The sequence below is a fragment of the Oncorhynchus mykiss genome, chromosome 20 (genome assembly GCF_057628025.1).
Source record: "Oncorhynchus mykiss isolate SJ-2025 chromosome 20, ASM5762802v1, whole genome shotgun sequence".
Classification (NCBI taxonomy): domain Eukaryota; kingdom Metazoa; phylum Chordata; class Actinopteri; order Salmoniformes; family Salmonidae; genus Oncorhynchus; species Oncorhynchus mykiss.
The window spans coordinates 44,049,707-44,073,612 of NC_143041.1; the positions used below are offsets into that span (position 1 = coordinate 44,049,707).

The 23,906-nt window shown below is 41.1% G+C and overlaps 1 protein-coding gene across 1 annotated transcript; it reads right to left on the reverse strand.

Moving 5' to 3' along the window:
- Window positions 1-6,738: 6,738 nt before the first annotated feature.
- Window positions 6,739-11,986, reverse strand: LOC110499470 (zinc finger protein 503). The gene is made up of 2 exons (XM_021576607.3): window positions 9,297-11,986; window positions 6,739-8,927 (listed from the first exon to the last, which is right to left on the reverse strand). The coding sequence occupies exons 1-2, from the start codon at window positions 9,549-9,551 to the stop codon at window positions 7,503-7,505; spliced, it is 1,680 nt and encodes a 559-aa protein (XP_021432282.3). The 5' UTR covers window positions 9,552-11,986; the 3' UTR covers window positions 6,739-7,502.
- Between the last annotated feature and the right edge of the window lie 11,920 nt (window positions 11,987-23,906).

Below are 23,906 nucleotides of genomic sequence, written 5' to 3' on the forward strand. Positions count from 1 at the left end.
TGTTCAGATAAAAAAAATGTTTTGTTTGTTTTGCATGTTATTTTGGCATTAATACGTGTCACATATGTGTAATGTTCTCCAGATGCGCCGTAATTGGCTCAATGTTCTGTCACTCATGGGGACACTACGTCACCGTAAAATCGACCGGGAGAGCTCGAAATTCAAGCCCCTTGGGTGCTGCCATAGATTTACTTTAGAAGTGCCCATCCAAGAAGGCTCAACGTCATTGGCCACAGATAAAATTACGTCAAATCACGTTATATCTGATTGGACTGATCATGTCAACATCATACTTTCAAAATCTTAGCTAGCAAGCTAGCAGACATCGTCATGAATCAAGTCGACAATCTACTGGCAAAAACTTTTCGATCCTTGTCATATCAAGAGAAATTATGAAGAGAAATTATCGATAAAACGTATCAGTGCTCATCAGCCATTGGACATGAATATTACACAGCAAGTTGGAAATTGCAAATTCAACAATATGTGGTTTTGAAGGAATCAGTGGCTAACTCCAGGCGTTGCAAAGCAATCAATAGCCTGCTATTCAGTGGAGAGGTTGCGTGGTCCAAGTCTGGGTTTAAGGGTCTCTTTTCCAAGCTTAAAAGGATAAACATTCACACGCAACACCATGGGCCAGAAAAAGGTTGGATACATTGGTCGTGCTGTCAATCCAGCTTGACTTCTGGTGCATTCAAAACTACTGGAAACTCTGAACTGGGAAATCTCAGACTTCAGTGAGTTCAAGACAACTGGGAACTCTGAACTGGGAAATCAGTGAGTTCAAGACAACTGGGAACTCTGAACTGGGAAATCAGTGAGTTCAAGACAACTGGGAACTCTGAACTGGGAAATCAGTGAGTTCAAGACAACTGGGAACTCTGAACTGGGAAATCTCAGACTTCAGTGAGTTCAAGACACGCCGCCAAACTTACCCTAGTAAAACTGACTATCCTACCGATCCTCGACTTCGGCGATGTCATCTACAAAATTGCTTCCAACACTCTACTCAGCAAACTGGATGCAGTTTATCACAGTGCCATCCGTTTTGTCACTAAAGCACCTTATACCACCCACCACTGCGACTTGTATGCTCTAGTCGGCTGGCCCTCGCTACATATTCGTCGCCAGACCCACTGGCTCCAGGTCATCTACAAGTCCATGCTAGGTAAAGCTCCGCCTTATCTCAGTTCACTGGTTACGATGGCAACACCCATCCGTAGCACGCGCTCCAGCAGGTGTATCTCACTGATCATCCCTAAAGCCAACACCTCATTTGGCCGCCTTTCGTTCCAGTTCTCTGCTGCCTGTGACTGGAACGAATTGCAAAAATCGCTGAAGTTGGAGACTTTTATCTCCCTCACCAACTTCAAACATCTGCTATCTGAGCAGCTAACCGATCGCTGCAGCTGTACATAGTCTATTGGTAAATAGCCCACCCATTTTCACCTACCTCATCCCCATACTGTTTTTATTTATTTTTCTGCTCTTTTGCACACCAATATCTCTACCTGTACATAACCATCTGATCATTTATCACTCCAGTGTTAATCTGCATAATTGTAATTATTTGCCTACCTTCTCATGCCTTTTGCACACAATGTATATATAGACTCCCCTTTTTTCTACTGTGTTATTGACTTGTTAATTGTTTACTCCATGTGTAACTCTGTGTTGTCTGTTCACACTGCTATGCTTTATCTTGACCAGGTCGCAGTTGCAAATGAGAACTTGTTCTCAACTAGCCTACCTGGTTAAATAAAGGTGAAATAAAAAATAAAAAAAAATAAAAAAGACAACTGGGAACTCTGAAAGAAAATAGCTCCCACTGGGAAAATATGTTTTGATTGGTCATCCAACACGGAGTTCCAAGTCAGGAACTCGTGCCTCTTTCCAGAGCTCGTACCTGAAGATCACTGACGGTATGATTCAACCTTGTTTTTTTTTTTTACAGAGTTCACAGCTGTCTTGAGCGCACCATAAATCCAGAGAATGCCAGACTTTGATGACAAAGTTTGATGACAAAATTTGCCCACAAGAAGGACCACGCCGCCACCTTCCTGTTCAAGTGAACAGAGCACAATAGGGTGAGTCCAACAATGTACTGTATGCTGCTGCATAAATGATGTAATATGCCAGGGAGATATGTGTACTGTAGCTAAGTAATACTAAGTGTATGTTGTGTAGTAAGCTGTTAGTAGGCCATATGCTTCATCTTAATAATGTGGTTCCTTTCCCCCTCATAACTTAGCCTGCCATTCTGACTTAGTGGTGCACATGTAGCCTATAGCCTGTTTTTAGAGAAATGTCATCATTGAATATTGTATGAGCTTCAATTGTCTGCTTATATCCCCCCTTCGTTTATCCTACAGTTCTGATTTGGTGTACAGGGAGAATACTGTAAGAACGGCCCATGTTCTGAGTTCTGTCACTGTACATTTCAAAAGTGCAGAAAAATTGTTGTATTGAATACATCCGTCTTAGCTCGCTCATTAATGCCTTAATCGAAATTATAGATTGCCTCTTATCCGCTCATCTGTCCCTTATGCCATAGTTTGTACATCTCAATTGTTAGTAGAAACCACATTTGTTTAAGCAAGTCAGCCATTTCATCTATGTTTTTTTTAAAGGCAGTAAATGAGGATGAATGAACTGTTTTGCTGCCAGACAAGGCTCCGCTGATTTCCAGGTGTAGTGGTGCTAAGGATTCACTCCATGGTGCTGAAAAGAAAGCTCTGCTGTTGGGATATCTTTATGTCGGCCTAAACAGTTTGTCAATGTTATAGTACAATTAATATATTGTTTAGTGTTGTGTAGTGGCTTTGCTGCCATGCATTAAAACAATTTGAGTTTACCCCACCAAGATTTACATCCTAAAATCTGGAAGTGTTTAAGACAGTAACAGCGCCAACACACACACACACACACACACACACCACCACATGGTGTGCAGCTGTGCAGCACAAATGATGGGCATGCCCATAGTGTACAGCCCATGCCCAGACGTACATACACCATTCTTAATGTCAGCATTTGTCTGTTGCACGTCATGGTACACTGCTATGTTCTCTGGGCCAGAAGGGGCCAGATGTCGTCCTAGCGTTGGAATTCAAAGTAAAACAGGTGGCAGGCTGGAGATTCAGTGGGAGGCACCAAACCATCTAGTCTCTCATGTTAAGGCTATATCACCTCGACAACATGTGGAAAAGCAGATTCTGTCATTTCAGTGTGATTTAGGGGGGACATAATCCAATGGTGGGTAGGATGAGAGGAGAGGAGAGGAGAGGAGAGGAGAGGAGAGGAGAGGAGAGGAGAGGAGAGGAGAGGAGAGGAGAGGCAAAGGGAGGGGAGGGGAGGGGAGGAGGAGGGGAGATGAGAGGTGGGGAGGGGAGGAGAAGGGAGGTATTTCAGTACACTCTGCAAGGGGAAGACAATGTATTGAGTGGAGATGTTCAGGGTTATTTCCTGCTGTTTTCATTTTTTGCACAATGTACAGTATGCATTAGTATGTATGTATGTGCTGTTTATGTACAGTACATATATGTAAACATCTATAGTATACACTGAATGAACAAAAAATTAGGAACACCTTCCTAATATTGAGTTGCAACAGTTCAAACTCAAAACCAGGAAGTCCCCAAAACCAGGAACTCCCCAAAACGTGTAAAGATACTTGAGCTACATGAGTGACATCATTTATATTCTCACATGTTCTCAAAATCACATTGATGTGCCATTTGTAAATGAGAAACAGGCCCCACGTCATTGAGACAGCAGGCTGGTTGGGGTGGTGAGTTGTGGGCTAGCATCATGCATCATGGGAGAGAAGGATAGGAAAGAATTAATCTGTTGAAAAGGGCTGGTCAATTTGATGAATATGACTTGTGACCATTAATAATGATGTTGATTTTATCTCTTGGGAATAGCTGTGATTCACTCTGGGATGGGTAATGACAGAATAGCTGTGATTTACTCTGGGATGGGTAATGACAGAATAGCTGTGATTTACTCTGGGATGGGTAATGACAGAATAGCTGTGATTTACTCTGGGATGGGTTATGACAGAATAGCTGTGATTTACTCTGGGATGGGTAATGACAGAATAGCTGTGATTTACTCTGGGATGGGTTATGACAGAATAGCTGTGATTTACTCTGGGATGGGTAATGACAGAATAGCTGTGATTTACTCTGGGATGGGTAATGACAGAATAGCTGTGATTTACTCTGGGATGGGTAATGACAGAATAGCTGTGATTTACTCTGGGATGGGTTATGACAGAATAGCTGTGATTTACTCTGGGATGGGTTATGACAGAATAGCTGTGATTTACTCTGGGATGGGTAATGACAGAATAGCTGTGATTTACTCTGGGATGGGTAATGACAGAATAGCTGTGATTTACTCTGGGATGGGTAATGACAGAATAGCTGTGATTTACTCTGGGATGGGTAATGACAGAATAGCTGTGATTTACTCTGGGATGGGTAATGACAGAATAGCTGTGATTTACTCTGGGATGGGTAATGACAGAATAGCTGTGATTTACTCTGGGATGGGTAATGACAGAATAGCTGTGATTTACTCTGGGATGGGTAATGACAGAATAGCTGTGATTTACTCTGGGATGGGTTATGACAGAATAGCTGTGATTTACTCTGGGATGGGTAATGACAGAATAGCTGTGATTCACTCTGGGATGGGTTATGACAGAATAGCTGTGATTTACTCTGGGATGGGTAATGACAGAATAGCTGTGATTTACTCTGGGATGGGTTATGACAGAATAGCTGTGATTTACTCTGGGATGGGTAATGACAGAATAGCTGTGATTTACTCTGGGATGGGTAATGACAGAATAGCTGTGATTTACTCTGGGATGGGTTATGACAGAATAGCTGTGATTTACTCTGGGATGGGTAATGACAGAATAGCTGTGATTTACTCTGGGATGGGTAATGTGTTAGGCCTTGCTTGAATCCATGCTATCTACTTCATACTGTTTCATTCTACTTCATACTGCTTCAATACTGCAATCACAAAAATTGTGTAAATGTCTCACACCGGGGGTCATCATAAATCATTGTTTAGCACAATTAGCCAATTATTTATTTGTTCACAAAATAAGGTGTGATCTCATAATTTAACCTGGAGGATTAAAAGTATTCTTCGGAGAAATCATTTGACAATGTTTAAATGAATTAATCCATTAATCCAGCGTTATATTGACATACATCCTTTTGATGTGGAAAACGCACGCACACACACACATACGCACACACAGTCATTATTAATTGCGGTTGTAATGTTGTCCTAATACATCACATAGCGGGAATAGGTGTGCAGCCTAGTTACCCGATGTGTGCATGCATATAGGCCTACTGTGCGTAAAGACGCGTCAGCAGCGGCGCGGTCCCTTTTCTTCAGGAGTAGGATGGAGGTGTTTTCATTTTCCAGATTGTAGAATCATAAAACAAGTGAAACCCCTTCCTTAGTAGATTATGTAATAACAATCCCCTCAAAACAGCAATAGGCCTACACTTGATGTGCCTTCTCGACGGTAGTGACCTATAAGTACTTTCAGACAGCTATAGATAATTTCGCCCGCATGTTGGTTTCTTGGTTGAGTGCCTCGGATATTGATCTGTGCAAGGATTGTATCGAAAATATATGCGTACTTATGGAGTGGTCTATCTGATTTAAGATATTGTGTTCGCCATAATTTGATTGACATTCAGTAACTGTAGTTTGACGATATAAACGTGTGTTGGTTTATCCTATATGGTAGGCTATGGAGCAATGGAGTCTGAAAAACATATTCCAGAACGCGTCGTTTTTCATTAGACAAGTTGATAAAGAAAAACATTTCAACGCAATGGATTTACAACCCCCACAATCTAAAACATAACGCCATAACCTAAAATAGAACAGCAATTTTTTCGTAGAATAAAGAGTTCTGACTTTAGGATATATGATGTGGCCCATAGGGCGGCGCGCAATTGGCCCAGCGTCGCCCGGGTTAGGGTATGCCCGGTGTAGGCCATCATTGTAAATAAGAATTTGTTCTTAACATACTTGCCTAGTTATGAAGGTTAAATAAAAATCAAATAAATAAATAGATCATATAGCCAATATTGCACCCTGTACACAGTATAGCCTGAACTAAATATTTACCCTAACACAAATAATAGGCATAATTGTTTTTAGAGCAAATGTATAAAATATCTAATCCCACTTTTCCTTTATGAAAAACTCTCTGCCCAGACAAATAAGCCAATGTCCAAAAGTAATCCTGCGAGACGAAAACAAGACCCCAAAACATTAATTTATGTTCTTTGGGATGTTACTTTTTAAGATTGATTGTTCTTTCACAACGTGCTGCTGAAATTGCATATTTTTAAGGACAACTCTACACGCGGCTAACTTCCTTATTCGGATTTTATCTGACTGAGACCATCATTCGTTTAAAGGTGTAGGCTAAATATAATTTGTAAAAAAATTATGCTACATTTTCTAATGGCATGTTGAAATGAATATCGGTGAAAGATTATTAGGCTACTGCCTAAATTACTGCAACAACAAACAAAACATTTACTCTATTGCACATTGAGTGGCGAAATGCATTTGTGGCAGACAGACAGTAGTTTAGGCTGCATTTTGGTTTCATTATTTTAAAGGTTGAACAAAATATATTTTGCAGTCTTAAAGGTATGACATGTGAATAAAATGTGATTCGAATAAAATGTTACTAAAATGAAGTTTATGTGGCACAGACTTAAAATGGAAATAGGCTTACACACATCTTAAATGCAATTCCACAAATTAAATTGCATCGATTTTTTTTTTTTAAACAGACCAATTATGCTCATGTCCCACATACTCAAGTGTTTATCATTAAGTCATTTTTAGGTCGAATTATTTATTCCATAAACAACCTACCAGGTTCATAAACCTGATTTAGCTTGTGGAATGAATAATGTAATTTATGAAGAAATATGAGAGAGCCCAATTTACCAGAAAAATGATTTAAACATGTCATTCTAAGGCATAGCCTAACGTGGAAAAGTGATTTGCAATGTGCGGTATAGGCCCAACAGACACAGAAATAGGCAACCGCTTTTCCGATGAAAAACACAATGAAAAAAATAACGAATAGGCTGCAGACTTTTGTATGTAGGAAACATAAAAGTCAAAAAATTAGCATTTCAAAAAACAACATGTACATACTGACTTGTAATGTCAATGTAACATCAAAATGGCGTCATCAAATAAAGCCTACATCTTAACTGTAAAAAAAACAACAAAAATAATGCACCTTGAGCTTCTTACCAATTATATTATAATTACTTTATTTTTGTCACGCTTGTAGCTATCGCAAATAAATACATTGAGCCCACGGATCCTGTCCTGCATGAAATACATCCCAAATAATGTCATTTAGGCGTAGAATCTCCTTTATAAATGTATAGTTCTTGTCCGTATGTCGGTCTGTCCTGCATCTTCTACTGGTATCCTAATGCCGATGCCGTGGTGAGCCTCTGTCCATACAAGGCATAGGGAGAGTAATATGAACCTGTTGCAGCGGGCATCTGAATCGATGCGCCGGGTGGCAGGGGGCTCTTTGAATAGGGGTGATAGCGCGTGCTCAGTCCCAGAGGGTGATGCGGGCTCCTGAGTGTGAGCGTTCCAGGGCTTCCCGGCGCCCCGTTCGGGGGCATGTGCATATGGCAAGCCATGGCGGCCGCGGCAGCGTTGGCTAGCGAAGATGAAACCGGGTACCCTGATATCAACTTCTCCGTCCCCGCAAATGCAGTGTGAGTCCTTAGGTGGTTGAGAAGCTCTTCTGAGGAAGAAAAACGCTTGTCACAAGGTCCGTTAGCCGACACCCAATTACAGACGTGTGGCAGAGGGTCATTTGGGAGCATGAAGCCATAGGGGTATAACGGGTGTCCAGCAAAAGATGGCGGCGAGGAATGCACGCTATGCAAAGGGTGAGTTGGGTACATGAGAGGGTATCCTGACTTCAAAGCCGAGGATTCATGGCACTGCGAGGCACCGGAGGCACCGGATAAGTGGCTCGGGCAGTGGTAACTCAGGCAGTACGGGTCTCTGCACAGACTAGCAGACATTAGAGACGGAGGAGAAGACCTGGACAAGGGGCTCCCAGCCTTACTGCACTGAAGTTGGCTGGCAAACTGAGCGCTTAGTAGTTGACTGCTAGATTTCGTCGGGTCTAAAGTCATTCCATGAGGGAGAAAGTGTTGGGGATAGGCTGCATACGCACCTGCTAAACTTCCAGGGTAGGTCATGCCGGAATGCGGTAGGGGAAAAACACTGTGACCAGGTTTGTAGGGGGAGACGGGCGCTACGAGTCCTCCTGAACCCAGAACAGATGATGACGAGGAGACAGATGTGAGTGAGTCTGATGTGATAGCCTTTGAACCAGAAGTGTTCTCCTGGCGTTGGTTAACCTCACCATTAACCCCACATATCCGGCTGTGACCGCTGCTGCTCTCCGTTGTACTGTTTTTATTGCTATCAAATTCCTTCTTCTTTTCCTCTGTGTCTCCCTGCTTACCATCTGACGGCAGCGGAGACACAGAGTGGCAGGAGCTGGGGCTGCCTGTCCTGGGGGTGAACGGCTGGCAGGTGGCGCTAGGCACTCGGAAACTAGCTTTATCTCCACTCAGACTGCCGCTGCCGAATGAGGAGTCCTTGTTCTTCTCCGATGATTTGGAGTAGGGTTTGAAGCTTGATTTGTCTTCATTTCCAATGTCACTCATTTTTAGTGGTCCGGGTTTGGTCTCTTTGTCACTAGATCCATTTGAGGTTACGGATGAGATTTTGGAAGAGGACGAAGGATCTGGTTTACCGATTTGAGAGCAGGTCTGTGCTAAGAGAGCCAACGGACTTTTCTTGGCATCCAGCTGCGAAATAAGAGAAAATAATACTTATTATTCATGTTTTCACTCTATTGTTTTTTTTTATGGGGTGTTTAACTAATTTGTTCCTGTTATATATGGAGTATTTTATGGGCGGTTGGAGAACACCACTAAATTACGCACAAGTTTATCGCATTGCGCATAGCACTTTAGCCATATATTAACACCTTATACATTAATCTACAGTTAATTTTACAATTACAATATGATAATAAACTGATATAGGTACAAGACAAATGGCCTAATACAAATGGCCTAAAACATATGAAGATTAATTTGTAACTGCCAAAATCACACTTTTGCTATCCTTATTTTATCACGTCCCCCGTAGCCCGTAGCCTATGTGGTGCTTACCTCGATGGGACTGATAGGGGTTGATGGCAAAGGTTGAAGGTACTCCGGGTGCAAAATATGACCTCCCCGTGCAGTAAGCATTTTCAAAATCTTTATGGGTATACGATTAGCCTGCCTTAAAGGGTCTGAGGGAGAGACGAGATGAAGAAATGGCTTGTTGATTGTCGTTGCGCCCTTCTCCCCTGAAGAACTGCGCTCCCACACCGGATTCACGACACTATTTCTCAGAACAGACAATGCAGGCGATGTGATCATGACCTAATTCTCATTGAAATGGGAGAAAAATACATTTGATGTTCACGAAGAGACAAAAAAAACCCGCATCAAAGTAACATGTTGTTCTATAGCACCGTAGTTCGAAATTAAAAACAATTAATAGTTCAACTTCGTCTAATCCTTATTAGAGGAGGAGAAGATCAGAACATATCCCGTTCATATCGCAGCAGGAGTGTGCGGCTGCATCCTTCCTCAGTGTCGCTGTGTGTGTCAGTGGCAGGAGCACGTCGGTGCGTTTGCTCTCTACGTTGGATGCAGTAGAAAAACTCTTCTCCCTTCAGCAGCATCTGAATTTGCCTCGAGATTAAAGCCTTTACCGCCTTCCAATCAAATGAGCCCCTGAGGTGATTGGAGGGTCAAGGGAATGTGACGTCGCCTCCTCAAACGGGCGTATTATTTATCCTGGGGATATCCTGGGAATTACTTAAACCATGTCCATTGACATAAATAGTCTATTCGTTTTATGGGAAGTGTTGTTGTTTTAAACATGTTATGCATGTAGAATAAATGTAAAATCAACAGTATGTACATACCCCAAACAGAAGCCATGGATTACATGCAACATCCGGACTCCAACCCAGATGCTTATAAGAAATCCCGCTATGCCCTCCGACGAACCATCTAACAGGCAAAGCGTCAATACAGGACTAAGATTGAGTCCTACAACACCGGCTCCAACGCTAGTTGGATGTTGCAGGGCTTGCAAACTATTATGGACTACAAAGGGAAGCACAGCCATGAGCTGCCCAGTGACACAAGCCCACCAGATAAGCTAAATTACTTTTATGCTCACTTTGAGGCAAGCAACACTGAAGCATGCATGAAAGCACCAACTGTTCTGGACGACTGTGTGATCATGCTCTCCGTAGCCGATGTGAGTAAGACCTTTAAACAGGTCAACATTCACAAGGCCTACCGCTGAGCCATTGTTGCTCCTAAATGTTTCCACTTCACAATAACAGCAGTTACAGTTGACCTGGGCAGCTCTAGCAGGGTAGAAATTTGACAAACTAACTTGTCGGAAAAGTGGCATCCTATGACGGTTTCATCTTGAAACTCACTGAGCTCTTCAGTAAGGCCATTCTACTGCCAATGTTTGTCTATGGAGATTGCATGGCAGTGTGCTCAATTTTATACACCTGTCAGCAACGGGTGTGGCTGAAATAGCCAACTTCACTAAATTGACGAGGGTGTCCACATACTTTTGTATACATTGTGTACATGTGTGTGGCTTTTCAGTATAATTAGTTATTCTCCATTAAAACACTCGCTGACATCAGTGTGCTGTGGCACTTACCGTGGAATGTGCATGTCTCCGGTGTTCACCCCCACACCCTCCCAAGCCCTCGGTCAATCTTACTCTTTGTCATCTGTCAATTTGTCCCTATACTGCCAGTTATGTGTCAGTTGTCTAGATTCAGGTCATATGCAGCAGCAGCAGTCAAAGTGAAAGAGGAGAGGAGATGGTGTGCCAGCCTGATCCTCCTTCCAATGCCTGAGGTTTCCGTTCCAAATAGAACCCTATTACCTATCTAATGCACTAATTTTGACCGAAACTGCATGGTCTCTGGTCAAAAGTAGTGCACTATATAGGGATTAGAGTACCGTTTGGGACGTAAGCCAATGCCTCAGTCTAAAGTAGACAACTCTCATGTCATCATATTTCATCAACACTGAAGACTGACGTATTCGATTAGGCAGCGCAGCTCCAAGGGACAGTAATTCAGGCTTGATAGAAAATATCAAATATTGTTTTTATGTTTTGAGTTGAAAAGTGCACAATGTTTGTTTATATTGACTGTGGTTCAAATGACATTTATTCACGTGCTTGTTCTCTCATAATATTTTACAATGTCGCCTACTGTTCTGTGTCTTTTCATTAGGCCCATGTGTCAGAATTTAAATATGACAACGAGAAAAATAAGGACTGATGCAAAAAGTCCCCAAAAATATCAAACTCCTTATTTTCAATTTATCTGAAGGGAAACCCTAAATTCAGTAGTTTGACATTTGATTTAGTTTAGATTGAGTTGCTCAATTTGCCCAATAAAAAATATGATACACATAAATTGTCACATCTAAACAAGATATTATGAATGCAATCTGCCCTATAGGATCATTTCCCCTGACAACAAGTAAAAATTACTTGGGGTATCTACTTTTATTTGACTATTTATATTTTTGCTAACTTTTACTTTTACTTCTATATTACTTACATCTTCCCTGACACCAAGAAGTACTCGTTACATTTTGACAGGAAAATGGTCCAATTCACACACTTATCAAGAGAACATCCCTGCTCATCCCTAGTGCCTCTGATCTGGAGGACTCACTAAACACAAATGCTTTGTTTGTAAATTATGTCTGAGTGTTGGAGTGTTGCCCCTGGCTATCCGTCAATAAAAAACAAACAAGAAAAATTTGCCGTCTGGTTTGCTTAACATAAGGAATTTGAAATGGTTTACACTTCAACTTTTACTTTGATACTTAAGTACATTTTATCAATTCCATTTACTTTTGATACTTAAGTACATTTACAACCAAATACTTTCACTTTTCCTCGAGTGATTTTCTATTAAGCGATCTTTACTTTTACTCAAGTATTACAGTACTTTTTCAACCACTGCTGTAAACTTGCATACTACGTCACTCACATGACAAGATGCCTGTTACATTTGACCAATTATACAAGCTAAAAGGCTCCAAAACTATTTGTCGTTCATTTTGATTTTTAGTTTGTTCCTAAACAAAAAACGTCATAGCGTAATATCACCTAATTTAAGTGTAATGCTGGTCAGAAATATTTTTTATTGATAACTGCTTTTTTCGGCAACGGCTGTCAGGTGCCCAACACAGCGTGTGAGTTATTAGGGCGTAGAAGGGCGACCATACATTTCCAACGTCAAGCAAAAACTCATTTTATTGTCCACGTGATGGATAGCCCCACTGCACCCGACACCAAGTACTCGACATTATCCTTAATCGGAAACAGGTTTTTTTTTTTTCTTCCGTTGCCATAATTCTTGACATTCAAATATAACGTTTGAAATCCCTACCCATATTTTCACACCAGTGATGTGTTTATGGATCACTCCCTACACGATGCAAATATAATTATTTACAATTATTTACAGCACAGACTCTCTGAGGACAGTCACGGTGGTTTAAGACTAATGCAGGATGGGTAACTGATTCTCTCCTACAGTATGTCTTTATTTTATTTAACCTTTATTTAACTAAGCAAGTCACAATACAGGCATACAGAAGGCATTTTTGTGCATTTGTTTAATAGTAAATGTTTTATTGTACTGTGTGTATATATATATATATATATATATATATATATATATATATATATATATATATATATATATATATATATATATATATATACAGTTGAAGTCTGAAGTTTACATACACTTAGGTTGGAGTCATTAAAACTTATTTTTCAACCACTCCACAACTTTCTTGTTAACAAACTATAGTTTTGCCAAGTCGGTTAGGACATCGACTTTGTGCATGACACAAGTAATTTTCCAACAATTGTTATTAGACAGATTATTTCACTTATAATTCACTGTATCACAAATCCAGTGGGTCAGAAGTTGACATACACTAAGTTGACTGTGCCTTTAAACAGCTTGGAAAATTCCAGAAAATGATGTAATGGCTTTAGAAGCTTCTGATAGGCTAATTGACATAATTTGAGTCAATTGGAGGTGTACCTGTGGGATGTATTTCAAGGCCTACCTTCAAACTCAGTGCCTCTTTGCAAGACATCATGGGAAAATCAAAAGAAATCAGCCAAGACCTCAGAAAAAAAACTGTAGACCTCCACAAGTCTGATTCATCCTTGGGAGCAATTTCCAAACGCCTGAAGGTACGACGTTCATCTGTACAAAGAATAGTACGCAAGTTTAAACACCATGGGACCATGCAGTGGTCATACCGCTCAGGAAGGAGACGAGTTCTGTCTCCTAGAGATCCCAGAACAACAGCACATGGGGACAAAGATTGTACTTTTTGGAGAAATGTCCTCTGGTCTAATGAAAAAAAAATAGAACTGTTTGGTCATAATGACCATCGTTATGTTTGGAAGAAAAATGGGGAGGCTTGCAAGCTGAAGAACACCATCCCTACCGTGAAGCACGGGGGTGGCAGCATCATGTTGTGTGGGTGCTTTGCTGCTGGAAGGACTGGTGCACTTCACAAAATAGATGGCATCATGAGGGTGGAAAATGATGTGGAAATATTGAAGCAACATCTCAAGACATCAGTCAGGAAGTTAAAGCTTGGTCTCAAATGGGTCTTCCAAATGGACAATGACCCCAAGCATACTTCCAACATTGTGGCAAAATGGCTTGACAACAAAGTCAGGGTATTGGAGTGTCCTTCACAAAGCCCTGACCTCAATCCTGTAGAAAATGTGTGGTCAGGACTGAAAGAGCGTGTGATCCAAGTTAAACAATGTAAAGGCAATGCTACCAAATAGTAATTGAGTGTAGTAAACTTCTGACCCACTGGGAATGTGATGAAACAAATCAAAGCTGAAATAAATAATTCTCTCTACTATTATTCTGACATTTCACATTCTTAAGATAATGTGGTGATCCTAACTGACGTAAGACAGGGGATTGTTGCTAAATTGAGTTTAAATGTATTTGGCTAATGTGTATGTAAACTTCCGACTTCAACTGTATTTATATATATATATATATATATATATATATATATATATATATATATATATATATATATATATATTTATAAAGGACTTAAACACTGTATTTGATAGTGTGTTGATGTTTTATTTTAATGTCCAATGTTGATTATTTCAAGTACATTTCTCAATTCCTATAAAGTAAAACTAATTTATGGCTTAGCCTTTGTAGTGTTGTTTTGATATGATGTAGCTAGCTTAGGTTCCACTATTTCAACAGCTGAAACTCTCTCAGAATAGGCTATAGTCAATATTTTGGGCCCCAGTTCTTTTTCAGATATAGTCTGGGAAACATTACCTAAACAGCAGTGACCTTCAGGAGGAGCCATTAGCTAAACAGCAGAGAACTTCAGGAGGAGCCATTAGCTAAACAGCAGAGAACTTCAGGAGGAGCCATTAGCTAAACGGCAGAGAACTTCAGGAGGAGCCATTAGCTAAACGGCAGAGAACTTCAGGAGGAGCTGTTAGCTAAACCGCAGAGAACTTCAGGAGGAGCCATTAGCTAAACCGCAGAGAACTTCAGGAGGAGCCATTAGCTAAACAGCAGAGAACTTCAGTAGGAGTCATTAGCTAAACCACAGAGAACTTCAGGAGGAGCCATTTAGCTAAACAGCAGAGAACTTCAGGAGGAGCCATTAGCTAAACCGCAGAGAACTTCAGGAGGAGCCATTAGCTAAACAGCAGAGAACTTCAGTAGGAGTCATTAGCTAAACCACAGAGAACTTCAGGAGGAGCCATTTAGCTAAACAGCAGAGAACTTCAGGAGGAGCCATTAGCTAAACAGCGGAGACCTTCAGTAGAAGCAATTAGCTTAACAACAGAGACTTTCAGTAGGAGCAATTTGAGATGAGATGAATCCATAAATTATACATTCTATTATATAGGCTCTTAATATCCATGAGCTGGACTGTCTCCTCCAATCTGTTAGACTACATTCATTTTTAATAATTGGTTGAATTACCAGGGGAACTTATTGCAGATAGTAATTATTATGACATGGTATTATTATGACTATAGTCATGCATTGTACATTACCCTACAGACAATATAAGTGCAAATATAATTTACAGCAGTTTTTTTTTTTGCTATTCATGAGCACTGTAGTATTCATTTGTTCTCAACTCAGGAAGTCTCTACTCTCCCAATTAACGTCAAACATTCAACGAAACACACGCAATGCGACTTGTCCCATGCTGTAGCTATGTTTACACACCCTTCATGCAATTCCAATGACAACGCTCTTTGTTATTTACAGGAGAGTTACCCAATGAATAATAACTCCTCTACTGATACATTGCTGTTTCTGTTAATGTAAATATATTTGACCTCGACTATCATATGAACTGTAGTGTTGTGTACTAACATATCTTTGTCTGTCACCTTGAAGTATTTATGTAGCGGCAAGGCCTAATGCTACAATAAGAAATACCTGCATTATAATCATAATACAATGTGTCTGTAATTTCACTGAAGGATGCTATCTAAGAGCTCCTGACTACTGTATCACAGCTATAAGCCCGGCTGTTTATGAATATAGATTCAGGGCCCGATTTCCCAAAAGCATCTTAAGGCTAAGTACAGCATTAGAACCTTTGAGCTCAATGATTTAGGCTAAATTCATTGTTAGAACTATTGAGCTCAATGGTTTAGGTTACGTTCATCGTTAGAACCATTGAGCTCAATGGTGAAGGTTAAGTACATCGTTAGAACGATTGAGCTCAATGGCCAAGGCTAAATTCATTGTTAGAACCATTGAGCTCAATGGTTTAGGCTAAATTCGTTGTTAGAACCATTGAGCTCAATGGCCAAGGTGAAATTCATTGTTAGAACCATTGAGCTCATTGGTGAAGGCTAAATTCCTTGGGGCAGCAGGGTAGCCTAGTGGTTAGAGCGTTGGACTAGTAACCGAAAGGTTGCAAGTTCATATCCCCGAGCTGACAAGGTACAAATCTGTTGTTTTGCCCCTGAACAGGCAGTTAACCCACTATACAAAATAAGAATTTGCCTAGTTAAATAAAGATAAAATAAATTGTTAGAACCATTGAGCTCAAAGGTGAAGGCTAAATTAATCTCAGCAGACAGACTGACTGGTGAAAAGGGGAGCTGATGGATAGAAGGTGTTATTGTTTCATACCTCTGTTCCTGTCTTGTCAGGTGGTGCAGGGCAGAGTAGAGCCCACAGAGACATGAATAATGCCCTAACTCTTTGTCACATGGAAGTATCTAAGCAGTTCAAATACTATCTGAAATACTTTATTGTTTCTTAATTGAGCTTGTCTGGCTTATTGGAGCTGATAGAATCGTCCAAAAAACTGGAGAGGCTAGTCATATGGCACTCAGGGCAGGCTAAATATGGCACTCAGGGCAGGCTAAATATGGCACTCAGGGCAGGCTAAATATGGCACTCAGGGCAGGCTAAATATGGCACTCAGGGCAGGCTAAATATGGCACTCAGGGCAGGCTAAATATGGCACTCAGGGCAGGCTAAATATGGCACTCAGGGCAGGCTAAAGCACATTCTCAATGTATTTGATCCCGGGGTTGATTCTTTGTCACATGGAAGTGGTCCTAAGAGTTATCCGTTCCAGGGCCTGGGACTGAGTTGGGATTAAAATTGCTCCTGTGCAATTGATTGGCTTTGCCCGGAGGGCTGTCACATTAATGATGGTAAAACACGTGGCCCTACCGTGTCGCACAGAGTGGCGTGTTTATCAGGAAATTAAAACCCTTAGCAAACGAACTGAACTAGGGGTGTCTTTGGAGCCATGGGAGCATTGACACTGTATTCCCTATTTCGTGCACTTCTTTTGATCAGGACACAAAGGACTGTTTGTTTCATTTCTAGAAAGTAAACATTTCAGTTCTTCTTTAACTCAGTATGTCATCGTAAACTGTCGATGTTTAAAGCAGTGTTTTTTTTTTTAAACTGTTGGCTCTGTTTTTGTAATGTCTGGTTTGTTGTGGATCTGTTGTAATGGAATTTACATTTTGTAATGGATACTCCTCTCACTCCTAAATGTTGTGGAATGCCGACTAGTTGATTCAAATCTGTTTAATGTTTGTTTTGAGTTTGTAATTAGGCAGATGCCTTCCCTGATTAGGTTCTGAGTGAGCCTCTTGGTATTTGTGTATAACTGATCTAATTCAACTTTGAAGTGCATATTTGCTCTTGTCTGTTGATAACGTGTAAATGGACTCTTCCTCAGCCCATGTTTCATTTTGTAGATTGTTGTAACGTGTAGCTTGACCAAGCTGTGTTATAGTGTGTTTTGGCGACCTACGTAGATATCACGGGACATCTGCAGGGCACTACCTCTGAAATAGGAAAGCACACTTTATCAGAAACCAGGCAGACTACTGGAATCATTGAATGTTTTTTTTAATACAGGTACTAGTCCAGAATGGGGCGGCAGGGTAGCCTAGTGGTTAGGGCGTTGGACTAGTAACCGGAAGGTTGCAAGTTCAAATCCCCAAGCTGACAAGGTACAAATATGTCGTTCTGCCCCTGAACACTGTTCCTAGGCCGTCATTGAAAATAAGAATGTGTTCTTAACTGACTTGCCTCGTTAAATAAAATAAATGTTTCCAGATGATGCATTGTTTGATCCTCAAGAACAAAAGGGAGGTGTGTCAATATGTTTTAATAAGGGTCTAAGCTTTACGTATGGAAATACAGTCCTGAATGAACCAAAAATAGGCTGAGGATAAACTAGATGAAGCCTGACTACAATACCCTAATGAGAGGGTATATACTGACTACAATAACCCTTATTGTAGGGTATATACTGACTACAATAACCCTTATTAGAGGGTACAGTACATTCGGAAAGTATTCAGAACCCTTCCCTTTTCCACATTTTTTGCGTTAAGGCCTTATTCTAAAATGGATTAAAAACAGTTTTTAAATCTTTTTTTTTTAGCAAATCTTTAAAACAAAAAAAAACAGAAATACCTCATTTACTTAAGTATTCAGACCCTTTGCTATGAGACCCGAAATTGAACTCAGGTGAATCCAATTGATCATCCTTGAGATGTTTCTAAAACTTGATTGGAGTCCACACGTTTTGAAAGGCACACTGTATATTTTTGAAAGGCACACTGTATATCTGTCTATATAAGGTTGACAATTCATTTCAGAGCAAAAACCAAGCCATGAGGTAGAAGGAATTGTCCGTAGAGCTCCGAGACAGGATTGTGTCAAGGCACAGATCTGGGGAAGAGTACCAAAACATTTCTGCAGCATTGAAGGTCCCCAAGAACACAGTGGCCTCCATAATTCTTAAATGGAAGAAGTTTGGAACCACCAATACTCTTCCTAGTGCTGGCCCCCTGGCCAAACTAAGCAATCGGGGGAATCAGGAAGGTGACCAAGAACCCAATGGTCACTTTGACAGAGCTCCAGAGTTCCTCTGTGAAGATTGGAGAACCTTTCAGAAGGACAAACAATCTCTGCAGCACTACACCAATCAGGCTTTCATGGTAGAGTGGCCTGACGGAAGCTCCTCCTCAGTAAAAGGCACATGACAGCCCGCTTGGAGTTTGCCAAAAGGCACCTGAAAGAATCTCACACCATAAGAAACACGATTCTCTGGTCTGATGAAACCAAGATTGAACTCTTTGGCCTGAATGCCAAGTGTCAAGTCTGGAGGAAACCTGGCACCATCCTTACGGTGATGCATGGTGGTGGCAGCATCATGCTTTGGAGATGTTTTTCAGTGGCAGGGACTGGGAAACTAGTCAGGGTCATGGGAAAGATGAACGGAGGAACGTACAGAGAGATCCTTGATGAAAACCTGCTCAGGAGCTCAGACTGGGGCGAAGGTTCATCTTCCAACAGGACAACGACTCTAAGCACAAAGCCAAGACAATGCAGAAGTCGCTTCGGAAACAAGTCTCTGAATGTCCTTGAGTGGCCCAGCCAGAGCCTGGACTTGAACCCGAACGACCATCTCTGGAGACACCTGAAAATAGCTATGCAGTGACTTTCCCCATCCAACCTGACAGAGCTTGAGATGATCTTCAGATAATAATGGGAGAACCTCTGAACACTTTCATAATGTACTGCATATACTGACTACAATAACCATGTCTTTACGTGTGAGAATTGGACTCTGAGTTAAGAGATACCTTTCAATGTTAAATGGCAAGGAACTAGACTGCTTTCTCCTGTTCTGCACCCAAAGACCAAAAAGTAGAAACCATCACAAAAGCTGTTAGGGAAAAGGTTGGTAGAATGTGTCACAAAGTATTAAAGATTTTAGGCGCTCAGGACGTTTCAGTTACTTATTTCATTACCTTCAACTGTCTGTGCGCTGGATGGAAGATTTTTTTCTCCCTCTAAGTAGCACTGATATAATTTCTAGAAATTAAACTCGGAGAGAGCTGACATACGTGAAAGTATCATGATGCCTCTCATCACACCAGAAGTGAGACAACTTAAGATCAGGTGTAGTTAGCATGTTATGACTGAAACAGAAAAGTTGAGGTGAAAACCTAGAAGGGTCTTTTTCAGGCTGTCTCATCAATTAGCTAACACTGCGGTCTGAAGAGCCTTGAGGTGAAGTACAGCCTGGAGCCTGGAGTACAGCCTGGAGAGGAGACGTTGTGGATCTCTCGGTCGTCCACTTCTTGCCACCAGGTAAATGAGGAGGAACATGACAAGCTGCAGTCATGGTATAGACCGGATCTGACTGGATCTCCTTGTTAGGGCTGGAACCAATGTGTGGTACGGCTGGAGCATCACAAAAGGACAACTACCATATTACTGCCCTTTAGGAAGAAGCCTATAAAACGGTTCTCTTTTCCTAAAAGTCTTACAGTAGATGAAGGAAATGGAATCAAGACTTCTGAAGGAATCTTATTGACATGATTTAGGTACATTTCTTATTATTTTATAATAAGTAAAATGACAACACTGAATAGAAAGACAACAATAAAAAGACAACAATAACAACAATAATTACATACTGCTTTTGAAATGTACTGTATAACCAAGAGTATTTTTAAAAATGGAAATCAATATTATACCAACATTTATTCCAAATACAGTTCACATGCTGAATAGCATTCAGTGAATGCAACATGGTTTGTTAGTTCACTGATCCCATATTTCTTTACTAATTTAAGATTTAATTGAAGAGAGTTGAGCCGGGCTGGAAAGGGAGCAGGTCGCATGTTGACCGTGGGAAGGAGTGGTGCAGGCTGGGATGACTGTCAGTGGTAGGCAGATCATTAGGCAGATTATTCGTCTTAAAGTAGTCCCAAAGAATGATCTTGTCACATTTCACAGGTCGGATTAAGGATATAACCAGGAGGGGCGCTTCAATCGGGACTTAGTGTCACGCGGTGGGGAGACTGGATAGCAGACAGGCTGGCAGGCAGGCAGGCAGGCATCGATGCATGCAAGGCATTTATGATGGCAGGAACTGGAAGGTAGAGTTTAAAAAAACAAACATTTTTTACCTTTATTTAACTAGGCAAGTCAGTTAAGAACAAATCCTTATTTTCAATGACGGCCTAGGAACAGTGGGTTAACCGGCCTAGGAACAGTGGGTTAACTGGTCTAGGAACAGTGGGTTAACTGGTCTAGGAACAGTGGGTTAACCGGCCTAGAACAACATATTTGTACCCAGTCAGCTCAGGGGTTTGAACTTGCAACCTTCCGGTTACTAGTCCAACGCTCTAACCATCAGGCTAGTTTGGACGCTGCCTTGCAACAAGGTGGTCAATGGTCATTGTCTTTGGTCATTTTTAGGCGTGGCAATGACAATAGGGTTTTTTCCTTTGGGATCAAATACTAGCCTGGACCCAAGACTGTTGTACTGCCTTGTTAACTCCTATGGCCATTGTCTATAGCCATTTTCTATGGTCATTGTCTTTGGTCATTTTTAGGCGTGGCAATGACAATAGGAGGTGGCAAAAAAGATCAAACCGACCTGCCTGGGATCACACTAATCACACTAATCACACTAATCACACTAATCACACTAATCATCTACACTGATTGGTGGTTGTTGCTGTGTTTATAAAGTGGATTGTTTCTCTTTTTGCTTTTGTTTTCCCTTTTATCAGTACCTTATTTTATCAGTACCTTATTGTATCAGTACCTTATTTTATCAGTACCTTGTTTTATCAGTACCTTGTTTTATCAGTACCTTGTTTTATCAGTACCTTGTTTTATCAGTACCTTGTTTTATCAGTACCTTGTTTTATCAGTACCTTGTTTTATCAGTACCTTGTTTTATCAGTACCTTGTTTTATCAGTACCTTGTTTTATCAGTACCTTGTTTTATCAGTACCTTGTTTTATCAGTACCTTGTTTTATCAGTACCTTATTGTATTAGTACCTTGTTTTATCAGCACCTTATTTTATCAGTACCTTGTTTTATCAGCACCTTCTTTTATCAGTACCTTGCATCTGTCATTAAAGACAAGTGTTTTGCATTTAAATGAAAATATCACGAATGCCATGTTGGATTTTAAATGAAAGTGATTTAAATGTCCCCATTGGTTGTCAGAATGAGACGTTACTTCCCTGATGGAAAGAGAACAAAAAGACAAAGTAAGATAGTCCGGGATAGAGTGACAAATTAAGTAAAATATGTCACACCCTATTCCCTACATAGCGCAATACTCCAGCATGGACCCTGGTGTAAAGTAGTGCACTAAAAAGGGAATAGGATACCATTTGGGAGGCAGTCAAAGTAAGATAGTCTTGGATAGAGTGACAAATTAAATGCAACCTTATATGACCTGTCAGTGGTGCCGTTTGATATTCATATCTAAAGCAAATTATGGTTTATCGTAATGCAGCTCCCAGTTTACCATCGTAATGCAGCTCCCAGTTTACCATCGTAATGCAGCTCCCAGTTTACCATCGTAATGCAGCTCCCAGTTTACCATCGTAATGCAGCTCCCAGTTTACCATCTTAATGCAGGTCCCAGTTTACCATCGTAATGCAGCTCCCAGCTTACCATCGTAATGCAGCCCCCAGTTTACCATCGTAATGCAGCTCCCAGCTTACCATCGTAATGCAGCTCCCAGTTTACTATCATAATGCAGTTCCCAGTTTACCATTGTAATGCAGCTCCCAGTTTACCATCGTAATGCAGTTTACTATCGTAATGCAGCTCCCAGTTTACCATCTTAATGCAGCTCCCAGTTTACCATCATAATGCAGTTTACCATCGTAATGCAGCTCCCAGTTTACCATCGTAATGCAGCTCCCAGCTTACCATCTTAATGCAGCTCCCAGTTTACCATCGTAATGCAGCTTACCATCGTAATGCAGCTCCCAGTTTACCATCGTAATGCAGCTCCCAGTTTACCATCGTAATGCAGCTCCCAGTTTACCATCTTAATGCAGCTCCCAGTTTACCATCGTAATGCAGCTCCCAGCTTACCATCGCAATGCAGCTCCCAGCTTACCATCGTAATGCAGCTCCCAGCTTACCATCTGCCATTTGCCACTTTTGACAAATGTTGTTTTGATGAGCTATTATTGGCGTGAGGCAGTAGGAGAGACAGGGCAGTCTGTCTGGAGATGAGAAGGGATGCAGTAGGAGAGACAGACCAGTCTGGAAATGAGAAGTGAGGCAGTAGGAGAGACAGAGCAGTCTGGAAATGAGAAGTGAGGCAGGAGGAGAGACAGAATAGTCTGTCTGGGGATGAGAAGTGAGGCAGTAGGAGAGACAGAGCATCTGTTTGGAGATGAGAAGTGAGGCAGTAGGAGAGACAGACCAGTCTGGAAATGAGAAGTGAGGCAGTAGTTGAGACAGAATAGTCTGGAAATGAGAAGTGAGGCAGTAGGAGAGACTGAACAGTCTGGAGATGAGAAGTGAGGCAGTACAAGAAAGAACAGTCTGTCTGGAGCTAAGAATTGATGAAGAAGTAGAGACAGAACAGTCTAGAAATGAGAAGTGAGGCAGTAGGAGAGACAGAGCAGTCTGTATGGAGATGAGATGTGAGGCAGTAGGAAAGAAAGAATAGTCTGTCTGGAGATGAGAAGTGAGGCAGTAGCTGAGACAGAACAGTCTGTCTGGAGAAGAGAAGTGAGGCTGTAGTTGAGGTAGTATCAACTTTCATTTAAATTTGAACACTGAAATATCATTGCACAGTGTTTTTCCTATTGTCATTTGACCATGCAGAAAAGTTCAATTAAGACCTCTTACATCTACACTGACAGATACTGTTGGCTTCAGGACCGGGTTGCGTACTTCAGTATTTAATGCAGTTTCAAAAAACATGTTAACCATGGCTCTGAGTACATCCGTCATGTATGAATAGCTCACTGTAAATCAATGGGGTGTCTGCCAGTCACAGTTCAGTAGGACCTCTTCAATTATCAAAACTAATGCTGCTTCATAGCCTTCACTATAAAGCCAAACCCCTCATCACCACACACAGGCTTCATCTAAAATGGCACCCTATTCCCTGTACAGTGCGCTACTTTTTGGCCAGGGCCCATAGATGCCTGGTCAAAAGTAGTGCACTTGGCTATATAGGGAATAGGGTGCTGTCTGGGACCGACAGTCACTACTACTGTGAATATACCACTTCAGGCTACTATCTCCCGGCTGTAATACAGTCATACAAATATGATTTGGGCCAGCTG

Coding starts and splice junctions, on each gene's coding strand:
- LOC110499470 (XM_021576607.3), bottom strand. CDS start 9,551: ATGATCACATCGCCTGCATTGTCTGTTCTGAGAAATAGTGTCGTGAAT. Junction 8,928..9,296: donor CCCCTATCAGTCCCATCGAG/GTAAGCACCACA, acceptor CTTATTTCGCAG/CTGGATGCCAAGAAAAGTCC.